General features: G+C 43.9%; 1 protein-coding gene across 14 annotated transcripts in view; it reads right to left on the bottom strand.

Annotated features, from left to right (window-relative positions):
* LOC110499166 (inactive rhomboid protein 1) overlaps positions 1–25,771 on the bottom strand; it is a 47,212-nt gene that overhangs the window by 2,596 nt on the left and 18,845 nt on the right. Inside the window, exons 3-15 of one of the 14 annotated variants that reach the window (XM_036955996.2) lie at positions 24,611–24,750; positions 24,190–24,336; positions 9,626–9,857; positions 8,958–9,164; positions 7,214–7,342; positions 6,891–7,060; positions 6,400–6,657; positions 5,746–5,857; positions 5,509–5,583; positions 3,619–3,780; positions 3,398–3,498; positions 3,131–3,289; positions 1,617–1,793 (exon numbers count right to left, since the gene is read on the bottom strand). In XM_036955996.2, the coding sequence (XP_036811891.1) occupies positions 1,617–1,793; positions 3,131–3,289; positions 3,398–3,498; positions 3,619–3,780; positions 5,509–5,583; positions 5,746–5,857; positions 6,400–6,657; positions 6,891–7,060; positions 7,214–7,342; positions 8,958–9,164; positions 9,626–9,857; positions 24,190–24,336; positions 24,611–24,750 (2,069 nt within the window). Of the gene's footprint in view, positions 1–1,616; positions 1,794–3,130; positions 3,290–3,397; positions 3,781–5,508; positions 5,584–5,745; positions 5,858–6,399; positions 6,658–6,890; positions 7,061–7,213; positions 7,343–8,957; positions 9,165–9,625; positions 9,858–21,626; positions 22,639–24,189; positions 24,337–24,610; positions 24,751–25,771 lie in introns of those variants that run through there. The other 13 variants (XM_036955998.2, XM_090211889.1, XM_090211890.1 and 10 more) reach the window with 13 other exon arrangements.

Here is a 25,771-nt window from a genome sequence, read left to right as displayed (position 1 = left end):
ACGATGGTGCGTTACCGCCCCCAACAGCACGGGTGGTGAAATGACATGTATAATTAGAAGCTACCGAGCCTAGCTAGTATGTACTCACTAGCTGCACAAGTAACAGTGGTTAACAGAGCTAGTGTGTCGACTGGTATGTGTGAAGCACACTAACGCCCTGGAACAAAGCTGACTCGCAATACACAAGACAAACAAACGTCTACAGGTTGCGCATTCACAGAACATTTGAGACGCAAAAATACGATTTTCTGCCCAAATACAGTAGCTTCCTAATTTATTCATGATGTTTGACACATCATGCAGGACATTGTGCAGGACAAAGTTTAAACATATTGAACACAACTTGTCTAATACCATTTACTATTTTACATATATACAGTACCAGTCAAAAGTTTGGACATACCTACTCATTCAAGAGTTTTTCTTTATTTGTACAAAGAAAAACCCTGGAATGAGTAGATGTGTCCAAACTTTTTACTGGTATTATATATATCTTAGTTCCCCCCCCCCCTTTTTTTAAACTTTAAAAACAAACTCACACACAAACAATGACTACATCTCATCTGCCCAGACCCGCATGCTTACACCCCAATCGCTAGTGCCTGCATTATTGTTTGCCACTTGGCCTTAAATTTTACCACGGTCGCTCATGCTATTTCAATAATAAATAATTGTATTTTTCCATTGTGTCAATGATGGCGGATTGATTGACTTCCAAGTATTTAGTATACGTTTTTTCAAGATGAGTGATGAGAAGAGAATCATCCAGCTCACCAGGTATCTCACTACACCCCCATATTCCATGTCTTCAAATATGCAGACAAACGGATCAAAAGTAAGTTTACATTGTAGTACTTCCTGTAATACAGCCAACTTTCTAGCCCCGCCCACAACTTCCAGACTTTATAGCATTCCCAGAAAGCATGGATTATTGAGTCATTATTAGTTTTACACTTGAGACATCGACTCTGAAATGTGTGAATTTTATCTCTTGTATAATAAATGCTATGCATTCGTTTATACTGGATTGAGCATACGTTTTTTGTCATTTCTTTAATTATGCTCCAACTTTCCCTCCATCTTGTGACAACATCAGTTCTTTTGAAAAAAACATTCTAAGAGATTGTCATTTGGATATGCTCTACGCAAGGTTTTGTATATCTTTCCTATCAAATGAACATACCTTTCTGACTCAAATAAGATTCCCACAATGTTGCTCTGATGTCTTAAAGATTTAAAACTGACATTTTGTGATATGTAACTTTTAAGTTGGATGTATTTGAAACGATCTATACTGGTCAGTCCAAAATGACTTTTTTAATTCTGTCATGGAAATAAATGTATTTCCTGTTACCAAGTCATTTACGGATTCTATGCCTTTAGTTTTCCATGTGGACCAATTTATCTGGTAATTTCTGAAAAGCTATCCAAGGATTGTTCCATAGGGTTGTGTTTTTAGGGAGTCATATTGGTTCTTGTAGAATACGTTTCATTTTCTTCCATATTGTTGTAGTGTTCTTAACTATGAAGTTGTTAAATGTTCTTAGTTTAACCCTTTAAAAATAGACACATAAAAATATTCTAATGAATATTCTTTACAGAGAAACACTACTCACCCTGCATGGAGGAATAGAGAGAGCCAGAGTCTGTAGAACTGGTCTGGGATCTCGGGGTTGAGGAAAGGAAGCAGGCCACACACATCATCCATACAGGCCACCTGGGAGCAGAGAGTAGCGTCCTCGTGGAAGTAGCCCTTCATAAAGTCACAGTACTCTCTGGACGTGATCTCACACCTGAATAGTGAACACACAAGACAAGCCATTACAACATCAACTACCTATGTCTGTGAAGACTCAGGGAACTGAACAGCATAAAGTACAGGCTCCTCAGCAACACACTTTCAAAACATAGTTCATTGTTTCATATAACAGGGATCATGAACTAGATATTTTCTTGAGCGGATGCTCAGGAGGCCAGAACATAATTACAAATCATTTATAGACCGCAGATTGACCACAAGAAGCCCAAACAGATGACTAAAACATAATCACTATATAATCACATATACAGCTTTGGAAAAAATTATCCTCACAGTGGGTGCGAGACCTGGAGAGGCCTACAAGCCACAGTGTCTCGCACCCACTGTGAAATTTGGTGGAGGATCGGTGATGATCTGGGGGTTCTTCAGCAAGGCTGGAATCGGACAGATTTGTCTTTGTGAAGGACACATGAATCAAGCCACATACAAGGTTGTCCTGGAAGAGAACTTGCTTCCTTCTGCTCTGACAATGTTCCCCAACTCTGAGGATTGGTTTTTCAAGCAGGAGAATGCTCCATGCCACACAGCCAGGTCAATCAAGGTGTGGATGGATGACCATCAAATCAAGACCCTGTCATGGCCTGCCCAATCTCCAGACCTGAACCCCATTGAAAACCTCTGGAATGTGATTAAGAGGAAGATGGATGGTCACACGCCATCAAACAAAGCCTAGCTGCTTGAATGTTTGCACCAGGAGTGGCATAAAGTCACCCAACATCAATGTGAAAGACTGGTGTAGAGCATGCCAAGACGCATGAAAGCTGTGATTGAAAATCAGGGTTATTCCTCCAAATATTGATTTCTGAACTCTTCCTAAGTTAAAACATTAGTATTGTGTTGTTTAGAAATGAATACGAACGTATTCTGGCAACACGGTCTGGCAACACTGCATATTTTTTTGTTATTTTGACCAGTTGCAAATAAATGCTCTAAATTACAATATTTTTATTTGGAATTTGGGAGAAATATTGTCAGTAGTTTACAGAATAAATTATTTTTTAATTTTTTTTACCTAAACAAATACGTATAAATAGTAAAATCAGAGAAACGGATACTTTTGCAGTGGTCTCTTAATTTTTTCTAGAGCTGTATCTTTATATTATGCGTAAAAATACTTTGGAATAGATTTCCAAAATGTTAATCACTTGGAGCTGATTTTCCAACCCTTTTCCTGTATTTTATGTCCAACAATAATTATTAAAAAAAAAGTTTATTTTTTTTCAAATCAGAATAATTGAGGGGCCTGTTGAGGAAACTCATATAGTATTCACCACTACCGTGCAGTTTGTGGAGGGTACTGTCTGTCCTCACCTCCCTTTGGTCCCAATGCAGCATGGCCGTCCGGTGATGGCACAGTCTATGTGGGGGAGGTTAGTGTGGTTGCCTGGGTTGTACCTGGTACACACTGGCCACTTGGTGATGTCATCAGGCCACTCATGAGGCGACACAGAGGCTGGCTCCAGGCATATTCTGAAAAGAGAGGAACAGAGGAAAGAACATATAATGTATAGAGGGAAGAGGAGATAAAGAAGAAGAGAGGGAGATGGATGAAGAGGAGAGAGAGAAGCAGTTTATTACCTGGGGTCCTGGTGGCAGACTGAGCCGTGCTGACGGACCTTCCCCTCCAGGAGAGGAGCACTGGGGTGATGAGGCCACTTCACCCACACTGCTAGAGTAGACTGGAGAGGGAGAACAGGAGGAGAGAGAGACAGGGGTGAATTGCTGCAGATTGTAGGATATATAATATAATATATAATATAATATGACTGTAACAGTAGTGGAACACCAGGGTAACTCACAGAGCACTCCTCCTGTGAGGTCTGAAGACAGCCGGAGCGGTCGTTCCTCACACAGCAGGCTGACTCCCGCTCTCTTCCTCTCTTCTCCTGGATCAGGTCATGGACCTGCTGGTCCTGACGCATGCAGGGGGAGAACTTAGCCCCCAGGTGGATTAGCGCCTCCTGCAGGTCAGGGGGAGGGTGTACAGTCAGAACACAGACAAGGGGCTCTATTTTCGGCTGGCGCTACGGCAGCACAAGTGCCAAACGCAAGTTCGTTTTGACATTACAGCATGTAAAAACAGATACTCCGGCATTTTGCACCACATGCGCCAGGTTCAGCAATTTACCTGTCTCATATCAATTTACCTGTCTCATATCAATTTACCTGTCTCATATCAATTTACCTGTCTAATATCAATTTACCTGTCTAATATCAATTTACCTGTCTAATATCAATTTACCTATCTAATATCAATTTACCTGTCTAATATCAATTTACCTATCTAATATCAATTTACCTGTCTAATATCAATTTACCTGTCTAATATCAATTTACCTGTCTAATATCAATTTACCTGTCTAATATCAATTTACCTGTCTAATATCAATTTACCTATCTAATATCAATTTACCTGTCTAATATCAATTTACCTGTCTAATATCAATTTACCTGTCTAATATCAATTTACCTGTCTAATATCAATTTACCTGTCTAATATCAATTTACCTATCTAATATCAGCTAGCTTGCGCTGAGGTAGGAATATTTGTGGTATGTCCTTGAAAACAAGCGCAAAAGCAGGGGTTGGAATCAATTCAGGGAACAGAACTGAAACAGAAAAGGAACAGAATCAGAACCGGGAACAAAAGTGATCTATACTTTTCCGGGAAACAGAACCATTATTTTAAAAGCATGGGAACCGGTTAATAACATTATTTAACGTTGCAGGCATTTTTTTTTTTGTCCCACAAAAAGCGCAACAACACAGCTATGCAAAGCCCTCCCTCTGTCTCTCAGAAACTTCTTCCAGTGTCTGCCTGCCAGCAGAAAATCTTTGTCAGAGTGCGTGCGTGTTTAGGCTACCTGCCCCTCCCCTCTGAAGCATAGGCTCCTGTAGCCTACTGACATTACAAGCATGATTCAGAATTCTGGTGCCGGTCTGCACACACAAGCTTGTTAGGTCCAACATTAAGCCATTTCTCTGAAGATCAAAGACATTCAAAGTTCCTCCATAGAAGCTGCACCTCCGTAGGTATAATTCTGTGGGCCTAATTCAGATAATGCATGTCAAAACAAGATCCCCAGTGCTTCAAGCCAAACGTCCTTCTCCACCCTCTCTTGCTCTCTCCCCACCCGTAAAATTTTAGTCGCATCTCATGCCCTACACTTTTCTTTCCATCACACATGTAACTATAGACTGCCTGCTCCATAGCAAGCTGCTCTATCCGTACTGATTGGTGAAGTAAATCTGGTCGGAACAGTGGAAAGAACCCCCAGAAAATAATGGTTCTGTTCAAAAAGTATTTTGCTTCCAACCCCTGGAGCGCATATCGAGAGATGTAAGACCAACGAAAAGCAGGTATTAACGGTAACGCGGTTGGTAATGGCATGGATTTTGTGAGCGAAAGCGCAGCCCATCCAGCTGTGACACACAGTTCCCTTATGCTCATGGAACAAGAACGGAGATGTGCTTTTTGTGCCGGAAACCCTCCGTATTAATAAACATCTTAAGCACCAAAGTTGTATTAAAAGATGAAGTTTGGGAGCAGCATAACAGAGAGTTATGCTACCAGCGCTATGACTTACCATCGGGTACGGTTTTTTCAAATACAACACAGAGTCTCATAGCTGACATATCGGTTTAAATGATCAAATGAAGTCCGTTAGCCGAAAAAAAGTTACACTTACAGAATTTGGTCCCACCCAGAAGTTTTCTTGTTGCACAAACTTGACATTTTCATAAACACCTTTATTTCTCAATACCTAAAGAGAGACAAGGGAGAAGCCAGACGTCTTTACGAAGTGACATGCAAAGAATAACACATTGACGCAACGGATCACGTATCACATTGTAGCAAAGACTATACAACCATCACTGTAACATTCATAACGCAAACTACGTTATATAACAGTCACTGTACTGACCGAGTCGACGGTCTCGTGCTGGGAGAAGCCCACAGGGGCGATGCCGTAGAGACAAACAGTCAGGATGGTGATTAACAGGTGGACAAATGTGATCCAGTAGGTAAAGAAAGGCCTGCGCACACACACACACAGAGAGAGAGACAGACACACACACAATATCAAAACGGTATATCACATAGTACAGCAGCTTGCCTCGTCTGTTAGAAAAACTATCTCAGTATGTCAGCGTGGACTTCACACGGACAACAGCTGCATCCACTAGGATAGGAGTTAGTAATGTATGACAACAACTGTGTAAACCATTGTTTCCCACATGGTGTGCTGGGACTCGACCATCTGTTACTGAGTCACACAGTCCTGGTTTGTTTATTAATCTAGAGGCCAGGCCAGTCACAAAAATTAGGTGCTTTCTATTATCCGTGATGACTCATACTGTATCTTATCTGGGGCAACCTCAGACACAGCTCCGACCTCCACTACAGATGTGGCTGAGCTCTTCTCCTGTAGTGTGGTTAAATCTTAGACATGTTTGATGTTACAGTGCGACTATGTGACCATGCCAGAGTTTAAGTCAAATGCATAGCAATGTAGCAAGTTCAGAATTCCACATTGAAATGAAAGAATCTGAAAATCTTCATTGACAATAAAGTGTACCTGTGGTCGTCCATGTCCTCTATCTGCTGCTGGACGAAGCTGTCGATGCGTTTGCGGTAGGTTCTGTTAGTGAGCCGTCCCACCATCCCTAGGCCGTAGGGCCTCTTCTCCTTGGCGAAGAGCTTCTTGACGGGCACTGTGATCCGCTGGCCCCGTCGCTGCCCACTCACACTCACCACCTCCTGGCGCAGACGCACCTTGGGCTGGACCTGAGACAGTCCAGGTTCTTTACCTTTACGCCAGCCCCGCTCCAGGGGCCTGTGGAGTTGAGTGGGAGATAGAGAGAGAGAGAGGGAGAGCGAGAGACGGAGAGCGAGAGACGGAGAGCGAGAGAGAGAGATAGAGAGGGAGAGCGAGAGACGGAGAGCGAGAGAGAGAGAGAGAGAGAGAGAGAGAGAGAGAGAGAGAGAGAGGGAGAGATGTGTGTTAAGTGAAACTGGCTACAGTAGCAGCAACAACTTGCGTGTGTGATGTCTGTGTGTTCCACGCACAGCATCAGGTGACTCCTCTCCAGTTCGTTCTTGTCCAAGGCGCCACCTGTGAGGTCACTCTCATCCACTGCTGTGTTAGACTCCTCCTCTTTAATGGCGGCCTCAGACGGAGAATCAAACACATCGTCTGCATAGGTAGACAGCTCCTCATCTCCTCTCCTCAGACCATCCTGCATGGAGGAGGAGAAGGAGGAGAAGGAGCAGGAGGAGGAGGAGGAGCAGGAGGAGGAGGAGAAGGAAAAGAGATGAAGAGGGACAGGAGGAACTGTGCGAGTATGCTATCTGTGCGTGAATGTGTGATGGGATGTGTGTGTGTTACTCACTCTAGCAAAGAAGGAGGTGTCCAGCTCGTCAGGGAAGTCCACTGTGTCGTCCTCCAGGAAACTCACTGGCATGAAGCTCCGCCTGCGACACCGCCGGGCAGCGCCCTCCCTCTCTCTCACCGTACGGCCCTGACACACACCATCATCATCGTCATCATCATCACTGTCATCATCATCACTGTCATCATCATCACGTTGTCATCATCATCACCGTCGTTGTAACCGCTAATAAATACTCTCTGATGCACATTTATTGGATGATATTACATTACTGTTGTGTTTGACAATGAGACCATGACGGGTCAATTCCATTTCAATTCCGTCAGTTCAAGAAGGGAATTCAATTTCAAATAGAAATGGAATTGACCCCAACCCGGGATCAAAAACACATCCGGTAAACAGCATCCCCAAAGCCCCAGACCAGTGTCCTCTCTGACTCCTGACAACCATCTGTGGCCAGTGGCCATGATGATTATGATGCTTTGACCTCTTGAGGCGGGATTAGCCCTGCAGCGTTCAATGTTTCAGTTCCAGAATACACAGTATTCTACTGGCTAACAGAACAGACACACAGCTGAGCATTCTGACTGGAGGACGGGACTGACAGCAGGGTTATCCTAATGCCATCTGTTAATGTATATGTCCCAAATTGCACCCTATTCCCTATTTAGTGCACAACTTTCAACCAAGGTAACCTATTCCCTATTTAGTGCACTACTTTTAACCAGGGCACCCTATTCCCTATTTAGTGCCAGGGCCCTGGTCAAAAGTAGTGCACTAAATAATAGGGAATAGGGTGCCATTTGGGATGCAAACATTGTCTCCCTCCCCAGCCAAGTCATCTACCTATGTGCCCCCCACCACCCTGCCTGACACCACAGGACAGGAGAGAGGAACAGCCTCTGTACTGTACTGTTACACCAAAGTCTAATCCTACAATACAAGCCTGAGCTCAACTTTTACATAACACTGACATTGGTAATCGTCCTATACGATATAAACATACACATACTCTGTGTGTTTGTGCTTGTGTGTGTGTGCGTGTGCGTTTGTGTGTCCATAAGCAGGCAACAGTAAACTGGGGTTGTGTGATTAAGTCTCTCAATAACCATTTTGGGCAAAGAGATCAATGCCTAGAACAAACAACGCAATCCAGTAGGGTTCTGCTGTGTTTAGTTGCGTTTTATTGTGCCACCATTAACAAAGACACAGAGCAGAAACTGTTCAATGACCAGAGTCATATCAGACAGACAGCATCTAAGAGGTACTGACACTACAGAGACTAAGGTGTTTGCATACTTGGCTTGAGATAGTAAATATGTGTCAAGGTGACTCCCAATGATGCATTTAGTTAGATCAAAGCAGTGTCTGTTACTAGAACTGTTTTATCTCAGCTGCTGGAGTATCGGGGATGATTCATCAACAGTACAGTGGTAAACATGCGGGAAACACATCTGCTCCCTGCACACACACACACACACACACACACACACACACACACACACACACACACACACACTCTGATCTTCATGCACACACACTCACACAAACACACACACAAACACTCTGATCCTCATGCACACACACACACACACACACACACACACACACACACACACACACACACACACACACACAAACACAAACACACACACAAACACTCTGATCCTCATGCACACACACACACAAACATACACACACACACACTCTGATCCTCACTGTTGACAATGTCTTTGCGACACACCTTAACCAGCGCTGCGGCGGCCTTGAAGCTCATGACGGCGACCGACTCTCGCTTGCGTCGCCGCGGTAACCTGTTGAGTGCGGAGCGTGAGCTGGAAAAGGAGCAGAGAGAGGCGGCACCAGGGGTGATGGGGGTCTGGGGTACGCTGTAACCATCTACCTCCTCCACCATGCGGAATGCACGGCCCCGCGCCAGGGGGTCCACAATCTACACACACAGAGGCAGACACTGTAATGTCCCATGGGCTTGTAAACACCACGGAGCCAAGAATATCCTTTTAGGTTATTTGGTGGTGAACTCACTTGAATAGTTACAACAATGGGGCTCTGCTAAGAGGCTACATGACAGGTCAAGTTCACGGTCATATCAATACACAGGTTACCATAGTGATGGACCTCTAATAGTTGCATTACTCCATGTATTAATACACTCATCAGCTTACATCACAGAAACAAAAACCACAAACAAGCAAAATGTCAATTCTGATATCTATTTGGAATTGTATTGAATAACATCATTGTTCCCAAGGGAGAGACATAGGATTGACATTGGGTAAAAAAAACACAACACATGACATATGCACATATGTATGGCAAGAGACAGAGAAAGAGAGAGATATACAGAGAGTCTAGGAATGTATAGTATGTCTGTGGGCGGCTCTGCCCTACCCGCTGCATGGCATAGGGGTGGTGGGGGTGGTGGTGGTGTGGGGGGAGGTAGAGGGGTGGTGGGGTCTCAGTGCTGGTCAGAGACAGGTTGTCCTGGCTGGACAGCTCCATCTCCCTCATCACCTGGGCCTTGAGGCGGCCGTAGCGCAGGTTGCAGTGCTGCAGGCTCTTCCTCCTCCATCGCTGGGTGCTGTCGTTTTCCTTACTGACCCCGAACCAGTCTGCCGTGCCCCTGAGGGGACAGAGACGGAGATTAGGTCAGGGTGAATCTCAGTTCACTATTGTCCTTGGTAGTAATAGTTGGTAGAAAAAGTTCCAATTTAATTCAAAGAGAAATGGCACGAAACAAACAGGCAGTATTCGGGCTGAGTGTGGGCTCTTTTCTTTGCAGAGAGTGCACAGAAAAGACAGAAACAGATGACAATGACATAGATTAAACAGCCCAGGCAACGTAGTAGGTTTGTAGTTTATTTGTATATGGAGTGTGGCCATTTGATGTCACCATGTGAGTGTGTTTCCCTACTCCTCTCTCCTCAGCTCCACCATTTCAAACCCTACCCCAGTGTAAAGCCTGAGATATTTAGTGACCAGGCCAGGGCATTAGTGTTGTGCGTCACCACTCAGTCAAACAATGACAGAGCACAGCAGGATTACATCACTTCCACTCACACAGAGTGGAAGTCAACTCCAGCTGCAAAATAGGTGCCTTACAGTACCAATGACATGACACTTACACAAAAACATGCTCAGACACACACAATACAGCCCCAATGCATGCACACACACGCATGTACGCAAACACACACACACACACACACACACACACACACACACATCAAACCAAGTGACAAAAAGGACCTGGGAGAATAAAGTCTAAAGATAAGCCCTCTTTCCTCTTTTAGTGGATATATGTATTAGTAGTGTCTGTATTAGTAGTGTCTGTATTAGTAGTGTCTGTATTAGTGTGAGTGTCTGTATTAGTAGTGTCTGTATTAGTAGTGTGTATTAGTGTGAGTGTCTGTATTAGTAGTGTATGTATTAGGAGTGTCTGTATTAGTAGTGTCTGTATTAGTAGTGTCTGTATTAGGAGTGTGTATTAGTGGGAATGTCTGTATTAGGAGTGTCTGTATTAGTAGTGTCTGTATTAGTGTGAGTGAGTGTGTGTGTGTGTGTGTGTGTGTGTGTGTGTATTAGTAGTGTCTGTATTAGGAGTGTCTGTGTTAGTAGTCTCTGTATTAGTAGGGTGTATTAGTGTGAGTGTCTGTATTAGTAGTGTCTGTATTAGGAGTGTCTGTATTGGTAGTGTCTGTATTAGTGTGAGTGTCTGTATTAGTAGTGTCTGTATTAGGAGTGTCTGTATTAGTAGTGTCTGTATTAGGAGTGTCTGTATTAGTGTGAGTGTCTGTATTAGTAGTGTCTGTATTAGTGTGTGTCTGTATTAGTAGTGTCTGTATTAGGAGTGTGTATTAGTGTGAGTGTCTGTATTAGTAGTGTCTGTATTAGTAGTGTCTGTATTAGTGTGAGTGTCTGTATTAGTGTGAGTGAGTGTGTGTGTGTGTGTGTGTGTGTGTGTGTGTGTGTGTGTGTGTGTGTGTGTGTATTAGTAGTGTCTGTATTAGGAGTGTCTGTGTTAGTAGTCTCTGTATTAGTAGGGAGTATTAGTGTGAGTGTCTGTATTAGTAGTGTCTGTATTAGTAGTGTCTGTATTAGTAGTGTCTGTATTAGTGTGAGTGACTGTATTAGTAGTGTCTGTATTAGGAGTGTCTGTGTTAGTAGTCTCTGTATTAGTAGGGTGTATTAGTGTGAGTGTCTGTATTAGTAGTGTCTGTATTAGGAGTGTCTGTATTGGTAGTGTCTGTATTAGTGTGAGTGTCTGTATTAGTAGTGTCTGTATTAGGAGTGTCTGTATTAGTAGTGTCTGTATTAGTAGTGTCTGTATTAGTGTGAGTGTGTGTATTAGTAGTGTCTGTATTAGGAGTGTCTGTGTTAGTAGTCTCTGTATTAGTAGGGTGTATTAGTGTGAGTGTCTGTATTAGTAGTGTCTGTATTAGGAGTGTCTGTATTGGTAGTGTCTGTATTAGTGTGAGTGTCTGTATTAGTAGTGTCTGTATTAGGAGTGTCTGTATTAGTAGTGTCTGTATTAGGAGTGTCTGTATTAGTGTGAGTGTCTGTATTAGTAGTGTCTGTATTAGTGTGTGTCTGTATTAGTAGTGTCTGTATTAGGAGTGTGTATTAGTGTGAGTGTCTGTATTAGTAGTGTCTGTATTAGTAGTGTCTGTATTAGTGTGAGTGTCTGTATTAGTGTGAGTGAGTGTGTGTGTGTGTGTGTGTGTGTGTGTGTGTGTGTGTGTGTGTGTGTGTGTATTAGTAGTGTCTGTATTAGGAGTGTCTGTGTTAGTAGTCTCTGTATTAGTAGGGAGTATTAGTGTGAGTGTCTGTATTAGTAGTGTTTGTATTAGGAGTGTCTGTATTAGTAGTGTCTGTATTACTATGAGTGTCTGTATTAGTAGTGTCTGTATTAGTGTGAGTGTCTGTATTAGTGTGTGTCTGTATTACAGTTTTTTACAACCACTTCGGCACTAATTTCAGAACCTTGATGTCATTTTTCAAAACTCTAGACACAAAACTCACAACCAATGATTAAAATGCACATTTTTCAAAACTCTTAATACTTCTTCCAATTGCTTGGATACAATACACATAAAGCTAAGATCATTTGTTCATTGAACTAAAATCACCTGTTCAAAATGACACAACTTGACATCAAAGTATTACCATTTCAAAATGCAATTCACACATTACATCTGAGATGACTGTCTACTCATTTCATTACAATGATCTCACTATCAATTGATACAACTGTTCAAAATGATAAGTAACTGTTGCATTACTCTTAATGCAGTTTTATGGAAACTGACAAACAATATTCCATGTTTAGATCATGAAAGTTTCAGGATAACGAGATCCATTGACACCAATTACCATTTAACATGAACCAATTGGTCTACATTATCTATGGATGTAATATTTCATCATCATTCTTTATCAGACACTGTTTCTATGGTCTCATGTACCACTTTTCCAGACCATGTTTTCAGATTTGACATTACTGTACACTCAACGGCCACTTTATTAGGTACACCTATCTAGTACTGTGTAGGACCCCCTTTTGCCTCCACAAAATCCTGAATTATAATTTAAGAGATGCCATTCTGCACATCACTGTTTTAAACAGCTGTTATTTGACCATTTGTGGCCTTTCTGTTAGCTTGAATGAGTCTGGACATTTTCCTCTGACCCCTCTCATTAACAAGGTGTTTTTGCCCACAGAACTGCCGCCCACTGAATGTGTTTTGTTTATCGCACCATTCTCTGTAAACTCTAGAGATTGTAGTGCGTAAAAATCCCAGGAGGGCAGCTGTTTCTGAGATGCTGGAATCACCATGTTTGGCATCAACAATCATACCACGGTCAAAGTTGCTTAGATTACTCATCTTGTCTGTTCTAATGTTTGGTTGAACAACATCTAAAGCTCTCTAATCTATATACTCTATATATTGAGTTGCAGGCAGCCACATGATTCGCTGTTCGGATGTAACCGTCCTTGATGAGCTAAATCAGGTCTGTAGAGCTGATGGTATGACCTATGTCATTGTGTGGGATAATGTCAGGTTCCACCATGCTCAAATGGTGCAAGCATGGTTTCAGGCCCAACCACAATTTATCACCCTGTACTTACCCCCATACTCTCCTTTCCTTAACCCGATTGAGGAATTTTTCTCCACATGGAGGTGGAAGGTACAGTGGGGCAAAAAAGTATTTAGTCAGCCACCAATTGTGCAAGTTCTCCCACTTAAAAAAATGAGAGAGGCCTGTAATTTTCATCATAGGTACACTTCAACTATGACAGACAAAATGAGGGAAAAAAATCCAGAAAATCACATTGTAGGATTTTTTATGAATTTATATGTAAATTATGTTGGAAAATAAGTATTTGATCACCTACAAACAAGCAAGATTTCTGGCTCTCACAGACCTGTAACTTCTTCTTTAAGAGGCTCCTCTGTCCTCCACTCGTTACCTGTATTAATGGCACCTGTTTGAACTTGTTATCAGTATGAAAGACACCTGTCCACAACCTCAAACAGTCACACTCCAAACTCCACTATGGTCAAGACCAAAGAGCTGTCAAAGGACACCAGAAACAAAATTGTAGACCTGCACCAGGCTGGGAAGACTGAATCTGCAATAGGTAAGCAGCTTGGTTTGAAGAAATCAACTGTGGGAGCAATTATTAGGAAATGGAAGACATACAAGACCACTGATAATCTCCCTCGATCTGGGGCAAGATCTCACCCCCTGGGGTCAAAATGATCACAAGAAAAACAAAAATCCCAGAACCACACCTAGTGAATGACCTGCAGAGAGCTGGGACCAAGTAAAACACTACGCCGCCAGGGACTCAAATCCTGCAGTGCCAGACGTGTCCCCCTGCTTAAGCCAGTACATGTCCAGGGCAATCTGAAGTTTGCTAGAGAGCATTTGGATGATCCAGAAGAAGATTGGGAGAATGTCATATGGTCAGATGAAACCAAAATATAACTTTTTGGTAAAAACTCAACTAGTCGTGTTTGGAGGACAAAGAATGCTTAGTTGCATCCAAAGAACACCATACCTACTGTGAAGCATGGGGGTGGAAACATCATGCTTTGGGGCTGTTTTTCTGCAAAGGGACCAGGACTACTGATCCGTGTAAAGGAAAGAATGAATGGGGCCATGTATCTTGAGATTTTGAGTGAAAACCTCCTTCCATCAGCAAGGGCATTGAAGATGAAATGTGGCTGGGTCTTTCAGCATGACAATGATACCAAACACAGCGCCCGGGCAACGAAGGAGTGGCTTCGTAAGAAGCATTTCAAGGTCCTGGAGTGGCCTAGCCAGTCTCCAGATCTCAACCCCATAGAAAGTCTTTGGAGGGAGTTGAAAGTCTGTGTTGCCCAGCAACAGCCTCAAAACATCACTGCTCTAGAGGAGATATGCATGGAGGAATGGGCCAAAATACCAGCAACAGTGTGTGAAGACATACAGAAAACGCTTGACCTCTGTCATTGCCAACAAAGGGTATATAACAAAGTATTGAGATAAACTTTTGTTATTGACCAAATACTTATTTTCCACCATAATTTGCAAATAAATTCATTAAAAATCCTACAATGTGATTTTCAGGATTTTTTTTCTAATTTTGTCTGTCATAGTTGAAGTGTACCTATGATGAAAATTACAGGCCTCTCTCATCTTTTTAAGTGGGAGAACTTGCACAATTGGTGGCTGACTAAATACTTTTTTGCCCCACTGTATATGATAGGCGCCCTCACGAACAAGCCACCCTTCTCCAGGCCATGGATGATGCATGCAATGACATCACGGCAGACCAGTGTCATGCCTGGATTCGCCCGAAGATTCTTCCCAAGATGTTTGGCTAATGAAAACATCCATTGTGATGTGGATGAGAACCTATGGCCAAATCCACAAGACAGAGTTGAGGGAAATATAGAAGTACGGTAATCAATCCTTTGTTTTGCTTTTAACAGCAAGCCAGATGAGGAACACTGCAGTTGACGTTTTACTGTAGTTTTTTTCTTTTTTTGTAGCTACTATTATTTTTGCTTTGATTCAAAGAAACCTATGTTGTGATTTTATTGTATTTCATCAATGAATTTCATATTTTGTTCAATGATTCCACTGTGTCTGTAGTATTCTCTCTACTAGTCCTTTTACAGTGATGTATTTACGTGTAGTAGCATAACGAAACATGTATCACATATTTTGTACTACAATATTTAATGATTGTACGAACAACTACACACTGAAACTATCGGTATCTTGTGTGTGGGTGATCTAAATGAATGTTCCTATGGTATTTCGTGATAAATTAGTTATTTGAACCAATGATTCTGCAAGTGCAAGGTTTCTTTAAAGATATGAATGTACAATGCAATGTTTTGAACATTGGACAGCTTGTGTTACAAGTGATGACCGTTTTGAGTTTTGTGTCTAGAGTTTTGAAAAATGACCACAAGGTTCTGAAATTAGTGCCAAAGTGACTGTAAAAAAATGTAGTATTAGTGTGTGTGTGTGTGAGTGTATGCATTAGTCATTAGTGTGTGTGTGTGTGTGTGTGTGTGTGTTTATGTATGCATTAGTATTAGTGTGTGTGTGAGTGTATGCATTAGTATTAGTGTGTGTGTGAGTGTATGCATTAGTATTAGTGTGTGTTTGTGTGAGTGTGTGAGTGTATGCATTAGTATTAGTGTGTGTGTGAGTGTATGCATTAGTATTAGTGTGTGTGTGAGTGTGTGAGTGTGTGCATTAGTGTTAGTGTGAGTGTGAGTGTATGCATTAGTATTAGTGTGTGTGTGTGTGTGTGTGTGTGTGTGTGTGTGTGCATTATACTGCATGTGTATGTCTTCCCCTAGTGACCCTCTGTATATGTAGGAGTGTCTCAGAGTGTGTAAATCAGGAGAAGAAGTGTTCTGTGAAGGATGCGGGTCAGAGGGTAGAGGAGTGTTTACAGTAGAGGACATTCAGTAATAACACAGTCTCCATCATTAGAGAGAAACCAGCCAGCTGGGGAAGCCTTTTAAGGCTGCGCACCGTCAGGGGAGAGAGGGAGGGAGATTCCTCCCAGGAGGGAGTAATGTTTTAAGAGGGGTCACAGGTTTAGGTTGGGAGCAATGTTCCCTCAAATTATTTTAGGCACTGAGCAAATTTCAGGTCTGCTGAGTGCAAACTTGAACATTGTGAAAATTCTGTGCAACTTCTGGCACGCACTGAGGCTGTACCCGCTTTAAATTACAATTGAACAGTGTTCAAGTAGGCTAATGTGGCTGTTTGATCATTATGTAGGCCTGCCAGAGTGGCCTACCATCATCCCATAACATTTTAACATTCAGCCTACAGTAGCAGCCAATGTGTGGTGTTCAATGTAGGCCTGCATGCAGAGCATGACATTAACCTGTTTATCCCACTTGGCCTTCAGACAAGGAGGTGACTGAAAATTTGTTGTGTTGTTTGATGCAAGAAAGCACTCTACAACATAAAATGCATCATTATTGGCTGGCTATTGGCTACTTAGCTTATTCAATCCTGTCTCAAAATACAACACTGCCCCTTTAAGACAAAAGAAAAGCTCTTACTATTCAAAGATGGCTAGAAATGCACACATTTTGTGCTCTTGTAGGAAGCAACCACTCCCCCATTGCTAACTACAAATTATCTATAACTGGGCTAATAGCTCAGTAACTAGCAAAGGATATGAAGAAATGTGCACACGTGGCTACATGCAGCTCTCGCTTTGATCTCAAACAATCTACTCATGACTGTTCATGCTGTAAAAACAGTCCAGTTCAAAGTGAATGGCACAGATCCAAATATGGTAATGACCATTTGCATATAGGCCTACTGCAGCTTTGATTGGCTATGGCGCCCCAGTCTGTGTAGAGTACAGGCCTGAGTCGTGCCTGTCAGTGCAATAGAATCCTACTCCAATGCGTTCTGCCTAAAAAAATATATATTTCATGGTTAGTTTCGTTTCGGTATGTTGCACTGAAAGGGGCAAATACTGCGTTGATTCGATCACAATTCCCACAGTAAAGGGAAACATCGATTGTGTTAATTAACGGTGAAAACTCTACAAAGTTGAGTGAAGTTCAATCTCTTACTTCTCTGCCCAGGCTGATATTTCTTCTGCGTGGCAGTCCCTCTAAGCCGCATGGCAGTCCCGTGCACACGAGCAGCTTAGAGGGAATGGTGGTTGAGAGGGTTTAGGAGGGTTGGGGGGGGGGGGGGGGGTAGACTGAGTGGTGGTGATTGACAGAGAGAGGCTCTCAGGGTATCAGGATACGTAAACACCACAGAAGAAGAAAACAGAGTGACACATGCAGTCCATCTTTCCAGTTAAACACACTCTGTGAGATGAGGTTCTGGGAAGACTCATTTACTTTGTGGAAGGTTGTTTCTAGGAAAATAAACACCTTGATTCACTAGGTTTGTGCGTGTGTGTATGCACCGGGGTTTCCGTTAGGAAAATGTGGCGCTGGTCATTTGACCGGCAACATTTTAATTTACCGGACATTTGAGAAATCTGCCAGACCCAAATGCATTGGGTTCGTAACCTGATTAGGGCGTCCACCCACGGTGCTCATTGAGTTCGTAACCTGATTAGGGCGTCCACCCACGGTGCTCAGAATAACAGAAATCACATTTAGATGATGGTAATTCATATTAACAGAACATGCAAGTGGAGGATGCAACAATGTGAGGTGCTTCTTACTGAATTCTGATGTTTAATTTGAAGACTGGCCACATTTACTTTTCCTCAGTCAACAAGATGTGTTAGAAACAGCAAAATCACTAGCCTATGTCAATCTACTATCCCCCATAGATTTTTTTTAACCTAATCTATTGGTCAACTTGTCGAGGAATAGCCTATTCCAAACATTCTGGGAGTTGGGGGACGATAGATCCCAAATTCATACAACCAGAAGGCCTAGGCTACATAAAAAAAAATTAAGCAATGAGTCTGATGCAACAGATCAGAATGTTTAGCTTAAAATGTTGATTAACTATTATTTCTTCATAGCAATGCGCACAAGGCAATAGGCTACGTACGGGTGAATGTTCATTCCAAAATGAACACGGTTGTCAAGTGGTTTCATGTGACAGAGATGGAAATACCTGTTAGAAATGTAGAAAGAGAGGAGATATAATAGGCTACTTTGAAGCAAGGTAAGACATGCCTCATAATACGTATTTAAACATTCAGGTTTCAAATAAGGACGTTTTCAAAATGCATAGCCTACTGCCTCCAGCTCATTGGTGTGTGACGCGCTGATGAAGCCTACCTTCAGTTGCCGTTTGAGGTCCTGCAGCAGCAACCTTTGCACTGTCTGACAGATTAACTGTCCACATGCTCTGCAACTCTATGCTGTATGGTGTGATACACTAGAAATACAAAAGTATGTGGACACCCCTTCAAATTAGTGGATTAGGCTATTTCAGCCACACCCGTTGCTGACAGGTGTATAAAATCGAGCATACAGCCATGCAACCTCCATAGAGAAACATTGACAGTAGAATGGCCCTTACTAAAGAGCTCAGTGACTTTCAACGTGGCACCGTCAAAGCTAAAGCTTCCATGGTCAACTGTAAGTGCTGTTATTGTGAGGTGGAAACATTTAGGAGCAACAACGCCTCAACTACGAAGTGGTAAGCCACACAAGCTCCCAGAACGGGATCGCCGAGTTCTGAAGCAAGTAGCACGTAAAAATCGCCTGTCCTCGAACACTCACTACCATGTTCCATACTGCCTCTGGAAGCAACGTCAGCACAAGAACTGTTTGTCGGGAGCTTCATAAAATGGGCATCCATGGCCGAGCAGCCACACACAAGCCTAAGATCACCATGTGCAACACAGGAGGTTGGTGGCAACTTAATTGGGGAGGACAGGCTCGTGGTAATGGCTGGAGCGGAATAGGTGGGATGGTCTCAATTACATCAAACACATGTTTTCCATGGTTTCCATGTGTTTGATGCCACTCCATTTGCTCCATTACGGACATTATTATGAGCCGTCCTCCCCTCAGCAGCCTCCACTGATGCGGCAATGCCTGTAGTGGTGTAAAGCTTGCTGCCAATGGTCTCTGGAGCAGTGGAAACACATTTTCTGGAGTGATGAATCACACTTCACCATCTGGAAAGCAGATGGAGGAATCTGGGTTTGGCGGATGCCAGGAGAACACTACCTGGCCGAATGCATAGTCAACTGTAAAGTTTGGTGTATGACGAATAATGGTCTGGGACTGTTTTTCATGGTTCGGGCAAGGCCCCTTAGTTCCAGTGAAGGGAAATCTTAACGCTACAGCATACAATGACATTCTAAATTCTGTGCTTCCAACTTTGTGGCAACAGTTTGGGGAAGGCCCTTTTGTTTCAGCATGACAATGCCCCCATGCACAAAGCGAGGTTCATAAGGAAATGGTTTGTCGAGATCGGCGTGGAAGAACTTGACTGGCCTGTACAGAGCCATGACCTCAACCCGATCAAACACCTTTGGGATGAATTGGAACACCAACTGTGAGCCAGGCCTAATCGCCAAACACCAGTACCCTACCTCACTAAAGCTCATGGCTAAATGGAAGCAAGTCCCTGCAGCAATGTACCAACATCTAGTAGAAAGCCTTCCTAGAAGAGAGGAGGCTGTTATAGCAGTATAGGGGGGACCAACTCCATATTAATGCCCATGGTTTTGGAATGAGATGTTCAGGTGTCCACATACTTTTGGTCATGTAGTGTAAATAAGATACATAACGAATATACTGTAGCCTTCACACGCGCAAATTTAATTCCACAAAATTATGCAAATCTACCAATAGACCAGTCAAATGTATTGACATCAACTGGTAATTCCATAATGAATAGGCTAAAAGGAATTATTTCGCAATGGGATTTTTTCTTCTTCCCCTGACAATTGGCCGGCGGCAATTTTACTTAACGGCTTTTCTATTTTTTTTATAGGCCAAAAGCTGGCTATTACCGGCTAACGGAAACCCTGGTGTGCACGCTTGCGTGTCGGCATTTGAATGTGCGTGATTGTGTGTGGATGTGTGTGCGTGTCACAGTCACACCCACACTAAATAACACAACAACAACTGGTTCATGAGTACACCAGTCTGCCAAGCGACAACGATTGAAACTACATCACCCTACATCAATAGGCTTTTTGATATCCTAAAGGTAGGGTTGGCTGGTGCACACAGTGTACTATTTCATTCACAATCATTATCTACCTCTGAAGGGGAAGCTTAGCTGACTATTCACACACAAAGCAATAAATCTGCCACTCAAAGAAAGACAAAGATGCCAACAGAAAGTAGTGCCCTATAAGGATAGCCAATGCTACCACTTTCTCCAATCATTCTGAGACCGGCAGAGATCATAACAATCAACAGCTATTGCCAGTAGAGCCAGAAGCTCTTGGTATTATTCCACTACCAGAGATACAGACAAAGGTCATGTGTAGCTTGGGGAGACATTTAGTGAGGGTTGAACATCCTTATTTATGTCACACTGATCCATGCATGTTCTATATTCCTTGTTCTATTACATGTGGGTCACATTGGAGCACCTAACATTGTAGAAACAAGCATCCCTCAACTATGAAAAATCTAAAGATAAACAGTTCCTTTGTAAAACACTGTCAGTGATCCCTGCACAGCTGGAAATCCTCTCCTCTAATCTCCCCTCCCCTTGACCGCTCTTCTTTCCTTCCTCTCCCTCCCTCTCGCTCCCTCTCTTCTTTCCTTCCTATCCCTCCCTCTCGCTCCCTCTCTTCTTTCCTTCCTCTCTCTCCCTCCCTCCCTCTCGCTCCCTCTCTTCTTTCCTTCCTCTCCCTCCTCTCGCTCCCTCTCTTCTTTCCTTCCTCTCCCTCCCTCTCGCTCCCTCTCTTCTTTCCTTCCTCTCCCTCCCTCTCGCTCCCTCTCTTCTTTTCTGTTCCCCAACTCCTTCCCTCCCTCCTGTTTCCCACATGTTCCTCTACCCAGTTCCACACTGTCTTACCTGTCCAGACATTCCCATGCCCCCCCCCCCAAAGTCCTCTTACCTGTCCAGACATTCCCATGTTGCCCACCCCCCCAAGTCCTCTTACCTGTCCAGACATTCCCATGTTGCCCACCCCCCCAAAGTCCTCTTACCTGTCCAGACATTCCCATGTTGCCCCCCCCCCCACCCAAAGTCCTCTTACCTGTCCAGACATTCCCATGTTGTCCCCCCCCCACCCAAAGTCCTCTTACCTGTCCAGACATTCCCATGTTGTCCCCCCCCACCCAAAGTCCTCTTACCTGTCCAGACATTCCCATGTTGTCCCCCCCCACCCAAAGTCCTCTTACCTGTCCAGACATTCCCATGTTGCCCCCCCCCCCCCCCCCACCCAAAGTCCTCTTACCTGTCCAGTCCATCCCAGTCCCAGGAAGCAGGTAGGGTCATGCCTCTGGCTCACACAGAGCTACAGCAGCCTGGAGCCACAACCACATAATGTCCTGGTCTCACCCCTAACTCCTGTCCAACGTCTGACCCCAAGTCACCCTCTGGTTCACAGCTGGTGAGAATAATTGAAGGTCCGTTGAGGCTGAGAGCTGCTATACATCCACTGGGTGATGATGTGAAATGTACTTCCATTCAGTAGTATGTTCTTCCCAGAGAGGGGGTCAATCAAACGGCCTGGCCAAGTTGATGTTCCTCCGACCAGCGGATCACACTAAGAGAACGTGTCGTCTAGAAGCTGGCTGAACTCCAGTGTGACTCCGAAATAATTGTCTTTCTCCTGCAGCACTATGATCCGTCTACTGTGCTTGGAAATAGAATCCAACAGACTTTTAATTCAACAGAAGATTTGCTCTCTGAACTTGAGACAATCTTGACGCAGTGTGATATTCTAGTCTGTATCTATTACAGGGATTTGCTGTCTTCAGTTCCATAACCTCCAGGCTATGATCTGTGATCCGTCTACTGTGCTTGGAAGAATTGAGTATCCAGTTTTCCTCAAAACGGTCTTCTCTCTCCAGGATTCCTTTTAATTCAACAGAAGATTGTCTCTCTGAACTTGAGGTTGTGAAATCTTTCCGACTGTATCTCCATGAATCCTCTCTAGCTGCCTGATCCTCAGTGGGAATGGACAACGGCTCTACATATCTGCTCTCTGTGAATCTCTGTTCTCACCTCCCTAACACACTTAGTTCTACATGCCTCTCCCTCTTTTTTTCTCTCCCTCTCTCTCTCTCCCTCTCTCTCTCTCTCTCTCTCTCTCTCTCTCAGCCCTCTCTTTCTATTAACCCCTCCTCTCTCCCTTTTTCTCTGCCCCCCCCCCCCCCCCCCCCCCCTGTTTGGGGAGTTTGTGTAAATTGGCCAACGCTCCCACTAACATACCAGCACTTCCCAGGAAGAGAGAGATTAGAAGGAGAGAAAAAACAAGGTAGGTTGTACATATCAGGCGGTGGAGGGAGTGTGTGGAACCTGTCTCAACAAGAGAGAGAGAGGGAGAGAGGATAAGAGAGACAAAGGGAGAGACAGAGAGAGAGAGAGAGAGAGAGAGAGAGAGAGAGAACAGAAGAGGGAGGGAGAGAGAGAGAGAGAGAGAGAGAGAGAGAGAGAGAGAGAGAGAACAGAAGAGGGAGGGAGAGAGAGAGAGAGAGAGAGAGAGTGGGAGGGAGGGAGAGAATGAGGAAGAGAGAGGGGGAGAGAGAGGGAGAGAGAGAATGAGGAAGAGAGAGAGAAAGAATGCACACAAGGTTGACGCAGCAAAGTCATGAACCCCTTGCATGATCATGAGGAAACTACCTTAGTGTGAGGTGTGAAAAAGGTTAACTACTGCCTTTCGCTCAGCAGGCTAACACAGTCTTGTAACAGACACACTGCTAACACGGGGGTTCAAACTCAGTCAGTCACATACTGTATCATCATGTCTATGAATATAACTCCATAGGTGTGACAATAGCTGTCAATAGAAAGTTAGCATTGCTGACATTCCTGTCCCTCTCACAGGCCTTAGCCTGCCAGTACAAGTGCCCCCTCAGTGTGCTACTGTCATGCTATTGATAGAGTCCTACTGGAGCCAACTGGACCACACACACACACCGTGGTTCCACCTTTCGAATGCGAAGGTTCAGGCAGGCCTTTGAAGAGGTAGCTGTCTTTGGTGTTGGCCCACTGTCACACAATGAGCTGAACACACAAGCCAGCTACATGGCGCTCCGATGGATTCACAGCGGCCTTGATGTGGGAGGCCAGGTAGCTACTCTTTATGAGTCATTGTGTGTGTGTGTGAGTGTGTGTCTGCATAAGGGGTGGTGGGTGGAACGTGTGAATGCATCCTCTATGCGTCATGGAACACAGTCAAAAACATGAAAACATAACACACAGCAGATGTGGTCCCTGCGTGTTGCTCTGACGATTCATCCTTAAACACATGATTTGGTGAGCGAATTGCTGGAAGTTTGCGTTATATCATCAGGGGATTCTTACATTGTCGCAGTGAGGATTCTTACATTATCGCAGTGAGGATTCTTACATTGTCGCAGTGAGGATTCTTACATTGTCGTAGTGAGAATTCTTACATTATCGCAGTGAGGATTCTTACATTGTCGTAGTGAGGATTCTTACATTATCGCAGTGAGGATTCTTACATTGTCGTAGTGAGGATACTTACATTGTCGTAGTGAGGATTCTTACATTGTCGTAGTGAGGATTCTTACATTGTCGTAGTGAGGATTCTTACATTGTCGTAGTGAGGATTCTTACATTGTCGCAGTGAGGATTCTTACATTGTCGTAGTGAGGATTCTTACATTGTCGTAGTGAGGATTCTTACATTGTCGTAGTGAGGATTCTTACATTGTCGTATTGACACATTATCTTAATCTGTTCATTCTCTCTCTTCCCTTGTTCCTTCTTTCATCCTTCTCTCTCTTCATATCCCTCCTCATCCCCTCCTCCCCCCTCTCTCACTCTTACTTGATGATTTGTTTGGGGATGGACGAGCGGCGGCGGGTGACCAGTTTGGGGACACAGGAGCGCCTGCGCAGCACAGACACCCGTCGGGGGCCCCTCTGGCCCTTAGGAGGGACCGTGTTGACCCGCTTGAAATGCACCCTCTTCTCACTACACACATACACACACCAGACCGAGGAAAGCCGGGGAGGCAGGTAGGCAGACGGGGAAGGAGAAGGAAGTGACACCAAGAGAAAGGAGAGAGAGTGGGAAATAAAGGAGAGGAGTAAAAAGGGAAATGAAAAGAGTATAAGTTCAGATCAGCTGGAAAAGAGTAAGAGTCAGTTAGTAAAAGTGTTATTTAGAAAAGATATTCAGGGAATGCAGAAGCAAGTAGAGTGGAAGGTGTGTTGTGTGATACACGTGTGCGTGTGTGTGGTCTCACCTCTTGATGGTCTGTGTGATGGAGGGCTGGCGCTGCAAGGGGGGTTGGAGATAGTTGCTGGGGTCAAAGGTTGCGATGCCTGATTGTATGTTCTCGCCAGGCATGCTCACACTGCGCAGGAACCCCTGCCTCTTCACCGGCTGTGACACACACCAGACAACAAGAAGACATTGCACCTCAACAGCTGAGTGGACTTACTGTAGCTGGTCTCTATTGTACGCTTGTATTGAATCTGTATTGAACCTGTGTCTAGGCCAGATTACAGCAACTGTACATGTATGTATGAATGTGTGTGGGGTGTGTGTGTGTGTGTGTGTGTGTGTGTGTGTGTGTGTGTGTGTGTGTGTGTGTGTGTGTGTGTGTGTGTGTGTGTGTGTGTGTGTGTGTGTGTGTGTGTGTGTGTGTGTGTGTGTGTGTGTGTGTGTGTACTTTCCTTGTGGGGACCTGTTGGTAGTAAAACAAGGAAAGCATTCTGCTGGTCCCCAGAAGGAAAAAGGCTTTTTTAGGTTTAGGGTTACAATTAGAGTTAAGGGTTAGAGTTAGGAGTTAGAGTTAGGGGTTAGAGTTAGGAGTTAGGAGTTAGAGTTAGGGGTTAGAGTTAGGAGTTAGAGTTAGGAGTTAGGAGTTAGGAGTTAGAGTTAGGGGTTAGAGTTAGGAGTTAGAGTTAGGGGTTAGAGTTAGGAGTTAGAGTTAGGGGTTAGGGGTTAGAGTTAGGAGTTAGGGGGTAGAGTTAGGAGTTAGAGTTAGGGGTTAGAGTTAGGGGTTAGAGTTAGGGGTTAGAGTTAGGGGTTAGAGTTAGGGGTTAGGAGTTAGGGGTTAGGAGTTAGGGTTAGGAGTTAGGGTTAGGGGTTAGAGTTAGGAGTTAGAGTTAGGGGTTAGAGTTAGGGGTTAGAGTTAGGGGTTAGAGTTAGGGGTTAGAGTTAGGAGTTAGAGTTAGGGGTTAGAGTTAGGGGTTAGAGTTAGGAGTTAGGGGTTAGGAGTTAGGGTTAGGAGTTAGGGTTAGGGGTTAGAGTTAGGAGTTAGGGTTAGAGTTAGGGGTTAGAGTTAGGGTTTAGAGTTAGGGGTTAGAGTTAGGGGTTAGAGTTAGAGGTTAGAGTTAGGGGTTAGAGTTAGGGATTAGGGTTAGGAGTTAGGGTTAGGGTTTAGGGTTAGGAGTTAGGG

Source organism: Oncorhynchus mykiss, chromosome 20, assembly GCF_057628025.1.
Source record: "Oncorhynchus mykiss isolate SJ-2025 chromosome 20, ASM5762802v1, whole genome shotgun sequence".
In the NCBI taxonomy this organism is placed as follows: Eukaryota; Metazoa; Chordata; class Actinopteri; order Salmoniformes; family Salmonidae; genus Oncorhynchus; species Oncorhynchus mykiss.
This window is presented reverse-complemented; position numbering and strand designations above follow the sequence as displayed.